The 13,989-nt window shown below is 36.1% G+C and overlaps 1 protein-coding gene and 3 long non-coding RNA genes across 4 annotated transcripts; all 4 read right to left on the bottom strand.

The window, feature by feature from the left end:
- Positions 1-2,042: 2,042 nt before the first annotated feature.
- On the bottom strand, positions 2,043-3,650 carry LOC139118314 (uncharacterized). The gene is made up of 3 exons (XR_011548678.1): positions 3,566-3,650; positions 3,148-3,262; positions 2,043-2,113 (listed from the first exon to the last, which is right to left on the bottom strand). It is a non-coding gene; the product is annotated as an uncharacterized lncRNA (long non-coding RNA).
- A 1,404-nt stretch (positions 3,651-5,054) lies between these two features.
- LOC139118308 (uncharacterized) lies at positions 5,055-7,168 on the bottom strand. The gene is made up of 3 exons (XR_011548676.1): positions 7,020-7,168; positions 6,362-6,554; positions 5,055-5,258 (listed from the first exon to the last, which is right to left on the bottom strand). It is a non-coding gene; the product is annotated as an uncharacterized lncRNA (long non-coding RNA).
- A 2,728-nt stretch (positions 7,169-9,896) lies between these two features.
- LOC139118307 (uncharacterized) lies at positions 9,897-11,216 on the bottom strand. The gene is made up of 3 exons (XR_011548675.1): positions 11,125-11,216; positions 10,319-10,505; positions 9,897-9,991 (listed from the first exon to the last, which is right to left on the bottom strand). It is a non-coding gene; the product is annotated as an uncharacterized lncRNA (long non-coding RNA).
- A 691-nt stretch (positions 11,217-11,907) lies between these two features.
- LOC139118192 (protocadherin gamma-B7-like) lies at positions 11,908-13,632 on the bottom strand. The gene is made up of 2 exons (XM_070681485.1): positions 13,492-13,632; positions 11,908-13,203 (listed from the first exon to the last, which is right to left on the bottom strand). Exons 1-2 carry the CDS (start codon positions 13,630-13,632, stop codon positions 11,908-11,910), a joined length of 1,437 nt encoding a protein of 478 aa, XP_070537586.1.
- Positions 13,633-13,989: the final 357 nt, after the last annotated feature.

Genomic DNA, 13,989 nt, shown 5'->3' with positions numbered 1-13,989 from the left:
CCTGCAAAATATGATTATTACAGCTGTAGAGTCCCAGTATTTTTTTCTGTTAAAGTCTATTTCATATTTCTGACATGTCCCTGGATCAAATAAAACAGATTTCATACAAAGTATTGCATTTTTTATTATGCCAAGCTAAAAATTAGAATTTGAGATTTACTGTAATTTGCAATGTTAAATTTTGGGGTATGGGGTATGTTTTGATCATATTTCACAAAAACTGTAGAAGATATTGCATAGTAGAATATGTCATCTTAAAGACGAATATATTCCCTTTATAATGATACCAAGCAAGTGAGGTTGTATTAAAAAATAAGCTCAGCACATGACTTACAAGAGACAGATTTGACGAAAATGCATTTGGGTTGGAAAATGGTGATATTTCGGCACCCTTCAAAACATGACCATAACAGCTAATGCGTTCCTCTATTGTTTTGGTATAAATTCCATTTCGTATTCTAGGAATCCCAAGGCTTCTGGAAAATACAGATTTGTTATCCTGTGGGGGGGGGGGGTGCACGTAGACCCCCTCTAGCCCGCGGCCTAATTGATCATACTATTCGTCGCTATGTTTCCGTATGCTGACGTCAAACCTGGCAATTTGTGTGTCAAGCTCGACTGGTGGAATACTCTCGAGGCTATGAGTTTCTGTTGTTATTGTCCGACGCCAGTCGTCGAAAACAGCAACCTCGCTACACGTTTTCATACCCGTGTTTTTTTTTTTGCAACCCGACGAGAGCGTTGACGTCTTCGGTCGAGACCGCAGCAAATCTTGCAGATATCGACGGCTTTACCGTAGATTCCGCCGGTACCGCTTCCATCGTAGTCACAGTTTTTGTTCCGTCCGTGCAGAGATATTAGTTTTACCTGGATAATGAATCCTGATTCCAAATGCCAAAAATAAATACAGTTCTGCCAATCGTACTAATTATTTTCCTATTGGTTATTGTTTAGGAGTAGGTGAAAATATTTAATACTAGAAGGAAGTACCGGATATTAACTAATTTGCATAATTTAGCGAGAAATATTCCTTAACCATGGTTTTCTATGTAAACATTACTTAATGGCACGTGACCCGTTTTCAAAAGGCTTTGCAGTTGGCAAAACACGTGAAATATTTTGCTGAAAGTGAGCAATAAATAAAACATTTAAAAGAAGTGATAAGTAGCTCCATCAAATGCTAAAATATTTAGAAAAATGTCAGTTTTCAGAAAAATGCAAAATATGTAGATGGACTACATTAACTCTGTGTAAATACCAACTTTATTTCGCTGCCAATAGATTGGCAATGTGTGGTACATATGTAATAATATAGAAAAACGGGCGACGCGCTGACCATTAACGTTTATTTGTGGGCAAGGGCGAGAGGAAGCCAAAAATAACGGCGAGGCTTGCCGAGCCCGTTATTTGGCTTTCCTCGAGCCCGCGCCCACAAATAAACGTTAATGGTCAGAGCGGAGTCTGTTATTTCCATTATATTATCAGCGAACCCGAGAAAACCGTCAAAATTTGCAAAAATTTCCGGAGCGACCGACAACTGGGCCCCAGAAAACTGAGCAATACGCGACGCACTGTCACGCGCGCTTTTTAAAAATTGGCATATCCAGAGATGTTTTCAGAAAAAACTATGTCAACTTGACCTACAAGTGCTCCATTTTATTTTGTGATTGATTATGATTTACGTTTGAGCTGTAAAGATACGATACTTTGAGTTGTTAATCTTATTATTCATATTCACGGGCATGTAAACAGACCATTACTGTGTATTTGTGGTCAGTCACGTGGTTCAGCTCGACCAATCAAAATGCGACGGACAGGGCATGGTAATACAATTTATATTATTTAGGTATTTGTAATACGATCTGACTCTGCAGATTCACTGTACAGAAATTGAATACCATTATGAAAGTGTAAAACTGAATTTATACAAATGATTATTTCAATCAAATTGACTGAACTCATGCAGACTGACTTCTCTTGAAACAATCACGATTTTCTAGAGACATTATGTGAAGCAACGAGTCATTAGACAATGTACATACTTGCTGCTGGTGTTGAAGTCATATAGTACACTGTGTTTACTTGGAATACGTCAATGAGAACAGTACATGATCTATTTTGACAAAATATATTAAAAAGAATATGTAGATGATATTATTACCAACAAAACGATGGGTTTATAAATATATCTGTGTCAAATGAATGAGCATTAACCTGAAGTCTTCTTTGGTACTAAAGGTTTATTTCTTGTGATTGAATAAACTCAACGGAGAAGCACTATTTTTATGCAAAGCTTGTCAGTAATTACATATTACTCTGAACATAAGAGAATATACGAAACCAGCCCCAAAAGAAGATGAAAGTTCTTCGGTAGAAGTTCATCGCTTAATGCCGAAACCAAAAATACAGAATTTGTTATTACCATTTTTAAAAAACGTCTTTCAGAACCTTTGATGCAACCCCTACTGATTATTGTATAACCTGTATTGAATAATGACACAGGCCTTAATTTTTTATATACCTTCAACCATTCCCTCTCGAAAAACATGTAAGTCTGTCTTTGTGAAGATGAAAGTGCTTCCCTGCAAAATCTTTGCTCAATATTGTAATCAATAAACACCAAAATTGCTAGTTATATCAGTCAGCGATTATCCAATCATTTCTTGGTGTTGTGTTATTTGATAAACATTTCAAATCCGCCTGAACTTCTCCTAAGGTAATTAATCCTTTACAAAGCTGTGCACAATCCTAAAAACTTTCTGCTCGTCGTTACATTGTTTGTTCTTGATTAATGACAACATCTGGATCTGACTCTGTAACATCGTCAACTGCAGTAGAAAACCCCTTATTCCTGAGAACTGTAGGTTCGCTGACCTGTAAGTAACTGAAATACTGTACTGTATGTGCTAGTGTGAATCTGTTTTGTCATCGAGATCTCGCCTTAGCATTGATTTTTCCAAAGTTCATAGTGAACTTCCAATTTCAAAATTTCAAAGGTCTTGTCTCTGTCCTAAACCACCCGATAAATACGTATATGGGAAATAATTTGAATTTTGAAACTATATAAAACTTACTCATCACCGATCTCCTCTAGTATGTTGATAAGAGATATGTCAGAAGATCATGAAGTGAAGAAGAACTACTTACCCTTCTCCGTTTTCTGGATCGCTTGTCCTCACAGCGATTGTCAATTATAGGTGCCAACATCAAGTACATGGTTCACTAATATTTCACCTGTGTCAGCGTTTATGGTAAAAATATCCTGATGAAAATTAACACAAATTCAAGGCTGAATGATTTAATAAGGCGCTTTTAATTTCGTTGATGTATCTTCTTAATTATTGACTTGCTCGATTTCAATAGGCGCTTTCTTTTAACAGGTGGTTGCACAGTTCTAGCAACAGTCTTCACTGTAATTTAGAGAATAACACATTATGAATCAACGTGGTTCGAGAAAATTGGAAAATTGTTGCAATGCCACTGACTTTCTTTGCTGAAACTTCGTACTTGGAAAGGACGCCGGATTCACATTTTTGTAAAAATCTAAGAAAGCTATATTACTTACCCATGTACTTGCCGATATGATTTCGTAGAACAGGCTTGGCAAAGGCTTTGTGCCACTCTGTCTTGGTTCAATTGTAATATTCAGTGATTCTCCTGCTGGCTTATGTTCAGTTATATTTACAAAATATTCATCTGAAGCAAGATTTTATTTTTGTAAGCGAATGTGTTAATTTGTGGTGTCCATTCTAATTAAATTTCACTAGTTTAAATTTTGTCGCCAATTTTAGTTGAATGTAGTGGAAGACTTAGTCAAGGGTTACCTACAACGAGCGATGACGCTCCTTACAACCGTGAATATGAAAGACAGCAAAACTACATAATCCACGATATGGCTCTTACCGACATTATTTATTAAATACTGACAGTGATGATATGAACTACTAAATGAAAATATCTGGTTGAATATTTTGTTCTTAATCTTCCCTAGCTATGAAACTTTCCTACCTTCTCTGCATCTCGGTGTATATTCGTATCTAAAGGACACTGACAACCACGATGCGGTAGGATCGAGATCGGTCCTTGTATATGGTCCTACGTCGATTGGTTCGATGTTTCGGACGACTAATATAAGCTGGAGAATGGAATAAAAGATCAATAATGCCAGAAAATGCATTCTATTCATTTTTCTTTTATCGCTGAAGAAATGCTGAAAGAATATTATATTACACCATCTTCATATAGATAGACAGACCGAACGTAAAAGACGTTGAAAGTTACGATTTTCTGTTGACAAGAAAACGAAAATCCTTACCTCAATGTCGATAGTAGATGTAAGATCCAATGTGTACAAGTTACCAGTAGTTGTAATGACACCATTCGTTTGATTGACATTGAAATAGTCTGAGGGATTAACAGTTCCAATGCCTTCAAAGCGAGCTCTAGCAATGTGATAGAAACATTCTGTATTCTTTCCAACGTCAAAATCTCTTGCCTTTATGATGGTAACCACATCTCCAGCACTGCCATCCTGTTTAAAAACAATCAAAAATGTTTCAAAATTCTTGAAGGAAAATACGAAATACATCCAAGATAAAAATCTGAACAGTTGGAATAATCTGACGTATATCAGAATAACACAGAGTTCCGATGCAAACTTGTTTCCGAAATTATGCGTGACAAATTTAAATGAAACGCGTACTAAGTAATTATGCTTCCAGGGCAAACATTTCAATATTGAAAGAAAATTGATAAACTTCGCCATTTTTATTTCAAACCCCTGCCTTGCTGTAAGTTACATTTTGTTACGTAAAATAGCATTGAGAAATTTCTGTAGTATAATGCATAGTTTTTAGACTTAATGTATCATGAGATCTTTTCCTAAACAATGACTCGAATGCCTGAAAATCAAGTAATATCAATTAATATTAATATCTTTATATGTGGACATCCATTTGTCGAGAAAAAAATAAATTTATGTCTGAAGTTAGCAAGAACACTCTTGCAATAAAATTGTACACGTTAGGATATCTAAGTCGCGATACATACCTGTGTGATTGTGGCATTAAGTTCTTGGGGTAGTTGTGGGGCATTGTCATTCGCGTCATCAATTGTAATGATCACAATGACAGTCGCAGATTTTGGATCTGGGGTGACGTCATGAGCTGAAATTATCAACTCAACCGACGCTATGGCTTCTCTGTCGAGTGCTCTGTTCACAGTTATTTGACCACTTCGACGGTCTACAGAAAATAATTCTGTATATAGAGAAAAGAATAGTGGATATCATGCAATTGCTTGACGTCGTTATTAATGCTGAATTCATAATTTGCAGAATGAGTAGATTTCGTGCTTATTAAACCACCCTCAAATATCACTTTAAAAAAGCCATAGGCAGTAACTTGGCTTTTCTCATTGTAAACGCTTTCAAGACCTGCTGTCCGTGTGTTTATTGAAAATGCTACTTGAAGTAAAGGCAACGTTGCTGACTACAAAATGTTTTCTGATAATATTCTTGCATTTCAATTTACTGACACCATGGCTGTATTTGCTATTTACATGCCTTATAGCCAAAGTTCGTAATGCAGATTTGAAGGCACAACCAAGAATCTAAAATTGTTATACATTTAATGGAATTATGAACGCCATAGGTTTATTTATCATGAATGCGACGCATTGCGTGATATGCTAAGTTTACTGAAATGCATGGTTCAGGCGTCAGATTATCTTGCCAGGAAATATAATTACTAGATTACAATTTTAATGGAAAACAAAAGACTATGATACCTTCATAATCCTCTTACAGATTCCCCTACCTTTAAGTATGATTAAAAGAGACACCATAAACCTTTGTACACCATTTGAAATTTGCCCTTATTAATTCTTACATGTATAACCACGACACTCCTTTACGTTACCCATTCTTTACAAACATACAGTGGTTTGCTTTGAAGCATTCACATTAGACAAACTAGACATATTTTCTAAATCGAGGTGTTGCCAACACTATCGGGTGCAATAACAGCTAAGCGGTAACATGAGTCGATCATAAAAAAATCAACTCTAGCAAAGTTGAAACATTGTCCAGCAGGAGGTTAGATGTAGGCTAAACAACACATATATCCACGCACTGTCCAAGTCTTATCAAGTTGCAAACAGGTGTTGATGGTTTAACCACGTCTGACCTGCTGCAAGACAATGTTTCAACTTAGGCTGAGTTGATTTCTCTGTGATCGACTGGAATTACTGTTCACATGATAATTGCACCTGACAGTGTTGGCAACACCTCAATTTAGACAATATGTGTACTTCAAGTAATGACAATGCTTCAAAAAGCAAACCACTGTTAAACTCCTCTCACCATCGTCATTGCCTCCAACAATATCGTAATAAACTTCTCCATTGGCATCTGTGTCATCGTCTGTTGCCAGGGGCGGATTTTGAGGTTCCGTTTTTACGTCAGTCCCGATCAAAACATTTTCATTAATTTTTGCCCTATATGACTCAGATCTAAATTTTGGCGGGAAGTTTACTTCGACGATGTTTATTTCGATCTGAAAGTATATTAGAAGTAGAACTATTAGCCTACAATGATAACCAGACGTTGTTTGTAAGCCAACCAAAGCAACGCTCCCTTGTTCCCCGATTCCGTGTTTCATTCCGTGTTTGCATTAGGCAACTTTGGTGTCAGATGACGACTGAAGCAAAGTGTTTGCCCTTGACTTGATTGGCTTATCCCTGAATCTCTTACCTTTTAAAAGTTGCATATTGATTCTATCTTTTCATGTTCAGGTTGTCTACCCTACTTTTCCCCCTCACAAATGTACGTGTATGTTTTTATTTGTTACGGTTACGTTTTGTCGGTTTTGTTAAGATAATGGTGACCTTTCTAACAAAATAAATGATGATAAGAACGGTTTATGGTAATTGCTCATGAATTTCAAAGCTCACCCGACCCCATTTAAAAGCTTCATTGAGAGACTACTGCCTAATGTGCTCAAAAGGAACATTTTACAAACCATAGAGATGCTACTCAATGGATTTATTCCCGTGTCTTGACTTCTAACTGGCAGTTAACATGATCCTGACGGTTGGTCATATAGATGATCAGTAGTAATGATTTGTCCAGTCATTGAATTTATCTGAAAACTATTCTGACTGCAGTTCCCACCACCTTAATGTAATAGAGATTTAAAAATTGCAAATATTAAATCAAAAATCATTTTCTACTTTAGGTTAAATGTTATCAAAAATAGAAAATCTCTACGGCATATCTATCCAGCAAACAATTGTGATACACTACACTGCGATACACTACACTACACTACACTACACTACTACACTACACTACACTACACTACACTACACTACACTACACTACACTACACTACACTGCACTACACTACACTACACTACACTACAATACAATACAATGCAATACAATACAATACAATACAATACGATAACATACACTAAAATGCAATACAAAACAAGTCAATGCAGTACAATACAATACAATACAATACAATACAATACCAACAATACAATACAATACAATACAATAAAATACAATACAATACAATACATACAATACAATACAATACAATACAATACAATACAATACAATACAATACAATACAATACAATACAATACAATACAATACAAAACAATACAATACAATACAATACAATACAATACAATACAATACAATACAATACAATACAATACAATACAATACAATACAATACAATACAATACAATACAATACAATACAATACAATACAATACAATACAATACAATACAATACAATACAATACAATACAATACAATGCAATACAATACAATACAATACAGTACAAATCAAAAAGACGTTCGTCTATTGAATCTAGTGATAGTACAAATCCTAATGATGTCAGATATTGCGGGTAAATTTTTGCATTATTTCTAATAGCCAAGCAGTATGTAAGTTACAAATAATTACCGCATCGCTTATTCTGCGTACAAATTCATATATTTTTAAGCTAAGATTTAGAATAATTTTTTGGCATCTACTGAACATGTAACATACCTATGATGTCATAAGTGACCATAGCGTTGATTCCTGTGTCTTTATCTATTGCAGATACCATCAACACATTGGTATTTGGTGGCGAATCTTTCCTCAGTGGTGCATAATAGTTAGGATTTTCAAACTCAGGTGCGTTGTCATTGTAGTCTTCTATATTAAAGCTAATTATTAGAGGTGTCGATGTTTTCGCTGGAGACCCTTTGTCGATAGCTACAACCTTTATTGTGTGGGCGTCCTCAGTTTCTCGATCAAGTAATTTCGCTGTTCGAATTGATCCAGAATTTTCTGAAAAACATCAAATGTCCAGCAGAAGATGCATGTATTTCAAGTTGATGAGGTAAGGTTTACTATTAGAATTCCTGACTCAATCCGTGTTAATTTCATTTAAATACATGATTTGCCATTGTGCCTCTTAGATTTGTTTTGTGTGTAGAATCACGTAATAAAAACATGCAAAGATCTTACAGCTTGGTCTGATATTGAACAATTCTGTTATACCGTGTAGATTTTGAAGCTTAGGATGTTGCCAGCTTGTCTGCTTGATGAATTGGTAACATGGGTACTAGAATGTTGATTGGTGGGAAATTAATGCAAAAATGTACGTTTCTATCATCTAGAAGTAATGTTTTACCTTAATAGATCCCGTTGACTGATGATAATCTTAGCACATAAAATTGATAATGTGGAATAATAAATCCAACACTTCGTGAATACTCACCCATGACATAAAACGTGCCATTTGAGTCGTCTTCAAGTTGGAAGAAGATTTCAGCATTCTTGCCTTTATCGTCATCACTTGCTGTAACGTAGGTCACCTACCAAAAGAACATAGGGGAAATGTAACCTGTGTACAGCGTTCACCTCTTCGATTGGAAGTCAAACCTGTGCATAAATTTACTGGAAAATCCATTTGGAAGCTTTAACCGATGTTGAAAACATATGGTATTTTACAGATTATATGCACGTAAATGTAATTCTCTGCAAACTAATTGCTACATATTTTCTTTGATTACACCAATTACACCTATAACAAATGTTCCCGTGATAGTGTAAAATCAGGACTTTAGTAATCTACGCTATGCATTTAAATCTAGTAGGTGCAGAAATCACATTTTTCAAATCGTGTTAAAATTGCTTTGAAAATGTTAGGAAATTGAATAACAGTATTTTGATTATGTCACAGAGATGATTATCAACATTTCTATAATTGACATAAATATTAAAAACAGTGGCTTCAGGAAGAAGTGAAAGTCAACTCTAGTTATTGTAAGATAGTATCATGATTGTCAGCTATATATTGTATTGGATAGACTTTACACGGTTCGGAACAAACTTTGAAAGCTGTTAAAAGAGACAAATACTTGTAATACCTCAGTTCCGATTCCTATATTTTCATTGACGTCTATTAATGATGAACCTGTTGTTATGTTCGGTGTATTGTCATTTTCGTCCAGAATTTGAACATGAAGTGAAACCGTCGTATTAAGAGATGGCAATCCTTGATCACTGGCCTGAGAGAGAGAGAGAGAGAGAGAGAGAGAGAGAGAGAGAGAGAGAGAGAGAGAGAGAGAGAGAGAGAGAGAGAGGAGAGAGAGAGAGGAGAGAGAGAGAGAGAGAGAGAGAGGAGTGTGATTTGGCGTTTGTTGGTGGTACGGTAGATTGTTTCCTGGCTTCCAGAGAGTAATAGAAAAAAAAGCCATTAAAACGTGAAAATAAAATATCTGATATAGTCTTACCGCGGATTAGATTACTTTCATTACAATAAATCAGATGAATTCTAATCGAACGAAAGCCATCGAAAATGCCGATTGTTAAATCTTACTTACCACGATTATCATACTGTAAGCCTCTCGAGATTCTCTGTCAGCTTCACTGACAACACTGAAGACCCCGGTTGAAGGATCGATGTCAAAAATGCCATCTTTAGGGGAAAGTTGCATAATAGAAAGAATGCAAACATGATTTCGTAAGGTGTATCAAAACATATCGGAGTGAAACATTACTTCTTAACAGCAGAAAATATGACAAATGAATAATGAATATTACCTTTAATGCAATTACTAAGGAATTCAAAGCTAGAACCTATAAAGAAAAACGGGCAAATCATCGTCCGCTCATGAAATTCTTCAATATTTGTGACATTCGTTACAACTAGTATGTACTATGAAAACATAATGTTGACGTTGAGGGCATGTATTCAGATGTATTTTTCCGTAAACAACTAATCATATCTACAAGACACACAAACCTTCATTTCCGTCGGCAATGCTGTATTCAATCTGTGAGTTAGGACCATCTTGATCTCTGTCTTCAGCTTTGAATTGAACAAATGACGAATTGAGAGAATTCTCCAGCAGTTCAGTCCACAGCACTGGTTCTTGTGGGAATGTGAAGTATGGCACCTCGTCGTTTACGTCAAGAATGTTTATCTCTACCTGTTTTAGAATGAAAGTAGATAAGAAAACATTTTTACAGCTTTTCTGCAGCTTGGGATTGCTTTCGGCAGGAATATGCTTTTGTATCTTGCGAGGTTATTGAACATTCGTCTTCTTTGATGTAGCCCTTTCAATACGTCATGCGACCACTGTATTGCAGTATGGTAAATAAATAAACGTCATCCCGCAAGGTCTTACTCGCGTGAAGACGGCTACTGTCTGCGTACTGACTTGGTGATGTGATGATACACCTCATGAAAAATGTAGACAGTTTTTAATTTAAAGCATTAAATAACATTTGCAGCTGATAATGTTGTTGTAATTCAATTGAGAAAGCTGTTCTAACAAAAAGTCGACAGAAAGCAAAGCAAACCAAATGTTTTGAAAGCAATGGTGTTACTAGCGTTGATCATCGATTATTACGGACTGCCTCTCGGACTATTATGGAGGCCAATAGAAGTAAGGTGGTCATACTGTACACAATGCATAGAAACATGAACACAGTACGGACAAATTTTGGTAGATGGCATTGTATAGGCTCATTCTTGTAATCAGTTTCGAATATCGGAAGTCGCAAATTATTAACGCAACAAGTAAAATTTAACTCGGCAAATCTTACCGTCGTAAAAGCAAATCCGTCGTCTTCATTATCACCATGAGCCAGTACATTAAATGTTATAACGGAAGTTGTCTCCCTATCTATCGGGCGAGTTATATAAATGAAACCCTGATAAGAAGATAAGTCTGGTATTAGAGTTACCATCCTCAATAATTAAAATTGTTTTACAAAACTCGTTGTTCTGAAGTTACGAAACACGTTTAATATACATATACTAGCGCCAAATATGCATTGTCAGAAAATAATCAGTAACTGTCATTTCAGCGGCTTTGAGACAACATTGTAAACTAAACAAAAGAAAACGGCAAAGGAAAAATAGAGATGAACATCAATAAAGTATTTTAAAATGTGCAATATGTAAGCCTCATGCATTGATTTACTCGGTGTACAGTATTTTTTTTTTACATTTTAAGGCTTTCATCAAATATGTAGCAGATATACAACATATATATTGAACACCAACAAACAAATTGATATCGGTTATCTCTCGACGTCAACCTTTCCAAACATATTTTTTACGGGTATATACCTTAAAAGACCACAAAACGCATAACAAGAAATAGACTAACCTCTATCCTAATTATTGTTCAAGACCTAGGATAAACAGGGTTGTGTTATGGTTTAATTTGTTTTAAAATGTGACCTGAAAATTCAGAACGATAGTAAAACTGATATGTTGTATGCCTCGTCAAAAGTATGCCAACAACTACATATCAACTCACCGTGAATAAGTTTAATGTTACCCCTCTATGCTGTATGGTAAATCGTACACAAAATCCTTGTTTATATTTCTGCTGAAGGCTTCAACTTTTCCAACATACGCGTTCTTTTCATTTCCGTAACGTTGAAATCATACCTTGTTTCATTAAACTCAAATACTTGTGATGGTTTTTCGAATGTAATGACCACCATAGCAGTGTCTTCGTTCGGTGGAGATCCGCCATCTTTAGCAGAGATATTGAATCTCAGTATCTCATCATCAACATCATCCGGTATATAATCATCCTTTACTCTGATGGCACCATTCACACTAATTTCAAACGTTCCGCTGTACTTCTCGCTAATGACAGAATATGTAATTTCCGCATTGCTGCCGCTATCGAGATCAGTGGCAGACACGAACAAGACAAGAGTTTCAGCCTTAATGCCGTCTGGTGGAAGAAGCATCGTCGCGTCATATTTTTGTGACGAAAAGTTTGGCTCATTATCATTTATATCATCAACTAGAATTCTCATTTTTACAGAAGTTGATTTCTGTGGCGTTCCATGATCCATGGCTATGACAACAATATCATATGACTGAACTGTCTCCCTATCTAGTGCAGTAATTGACGATACAGCTCCATTGCCGTCGATGGTAAAGATAGTTGGATGAGTCAGCGAGTATTCTATCTCAGCGTTCTCACCAAAGTCAGGATCAGAAGCGATTACAGTTAATATTGCAGATCCTGTCTGTCCTTCCGGAGTGTGTCCATCGTAAAACTGTTGATCAAAGCGAGGCGAGTTGTCGTTCACATCTAAAACAGTAACACTTACATTGACTAAAGTCTCCTTCGCTGGAAATCCCTGGTCTCGTGCGATTATTCCCAAGATGTATTTATCTTTAGTTTCTCTGTCAAGTTCAGAACGCAAAGACAGCTCACCTGTCGTGGAGTCAATGCTAAACTTTCCATCATCTCCTTCACGTATGTAATATCTGAGTTCACTGTTTAATCCCTCATCAGCGTCTGTAGCTTGTATTGTTGTAATTACAGTTGCTTTTGGAGAATCCTCGCTGATAGTCAATTTTTGTAGCTGTTCACTATCTGTAAATACCGGTGAATTGTCATTAGCATCCATGATCTTTACAGTGAACGGCACACTATTTGAGTTTCCATCCGGATTGCCATCTCTGTCTTGAGCTACTACCGTCATATGATACTCTTTGATGGATTCATAGTCCAAGTCTGGATTTGTCTTCAACCATACAGCGCCACTCTTTGGGTTTATGAAAAACAATTCACTTCCTGATCCTATGAGGGAATATCTTACGTCTGCATTCAACCCGAAATCGTCGTCTGTTGCCTTGATCGGCGGGATCTGTAAAGAACAGTAGAAATTCCTGAAGGAAAAATAGATTCATCGATACTGGTAGCATGATTAGTGTATTTGTGTGTGTGTGGGGGGGAGGGGATGGGGAGGTGGTGATGGAGAATTTCAAAGCATTAGCGACGAGAAAAAGTTTGACATCGAAAATGACAGACAATGACCTGAATTTGTCACCACATAGATGTATATTGTCACTATTATTTTATTCCTAAATTTAACAAAAAACCGCTTGACAATTATTTAATATCATTTTATGATGAACAGAATTTGTCAACTCACAATTATAACCTGTGTCTGTTCACTAGGAGATCCAGCATCTTCTCTTATTGAGGCAGAGTATGATAATTCGCCAAAGTTTGGAATTTCATCGTTGATATCTTCAATAGCGATTTCAAGAAGTATCTGCGAAAGTTCTGCCATGCTGACGAATGTTACTAATGTTGAATGTTATGACCAAACGTAAATACTCAGACAGCATCACATTACGTTATAGTATTCGACATAATTCTTGTCTCTTGTGTTAATACTGCACATTGACAAGTGATAACTTATATCTCGTATCCCCTTTTAAAATCTCTATTCACTGATCACCATCATTTTCAAATTCCCTTTTGCTTAACTACTCGTGTAACGCCGTCTGGAGTGCAGCTGCATCTTATTCAAATGACATGGGTTAATGATGACTTTTGTGAAATTATCAAACACCACTTTTGTCACATTATTGGCCAGTACTCACCTCAATTCCAGATAAACCACTGATTTTCAAGGACAATTATC

The sequence above is a fragment of the Ptychodera flava genome, chromosome 19, assembly GCF_041260155.1.
Source record: "Ptychodera flava strain L36383 chromosome 19, AS_Pfla_20210202, whole genome shotgun sequence".
In the NCBI taxonomy this organism is placed as follows: Eukaryota; Metazoa; Hemichordata; class Enteropneusta; family Ptychoderidae; genus Ptychodera; species Ptychodera flava.
This window is presented reverse-complemented; position numbering and strand designations above follow the sequence as displayed.

Bases quoted from the DNA above. Each gene is read 5' to 3' on its own strand.
- LOC139118192 (XM_070681485.1), bottom strand. From the start codon at position 13,632: ATGGCAGAACTTTCGCAGATACTTCTTGAAATCGCTATTGAAGATATC. The intron at 13,204-13,491 runs GTGAGTTGACAA...TGTTCTTTACAG, and splicing joins AACAGACACAGGTTATAATT to ATCCCGCCGATCAAGGCAAC.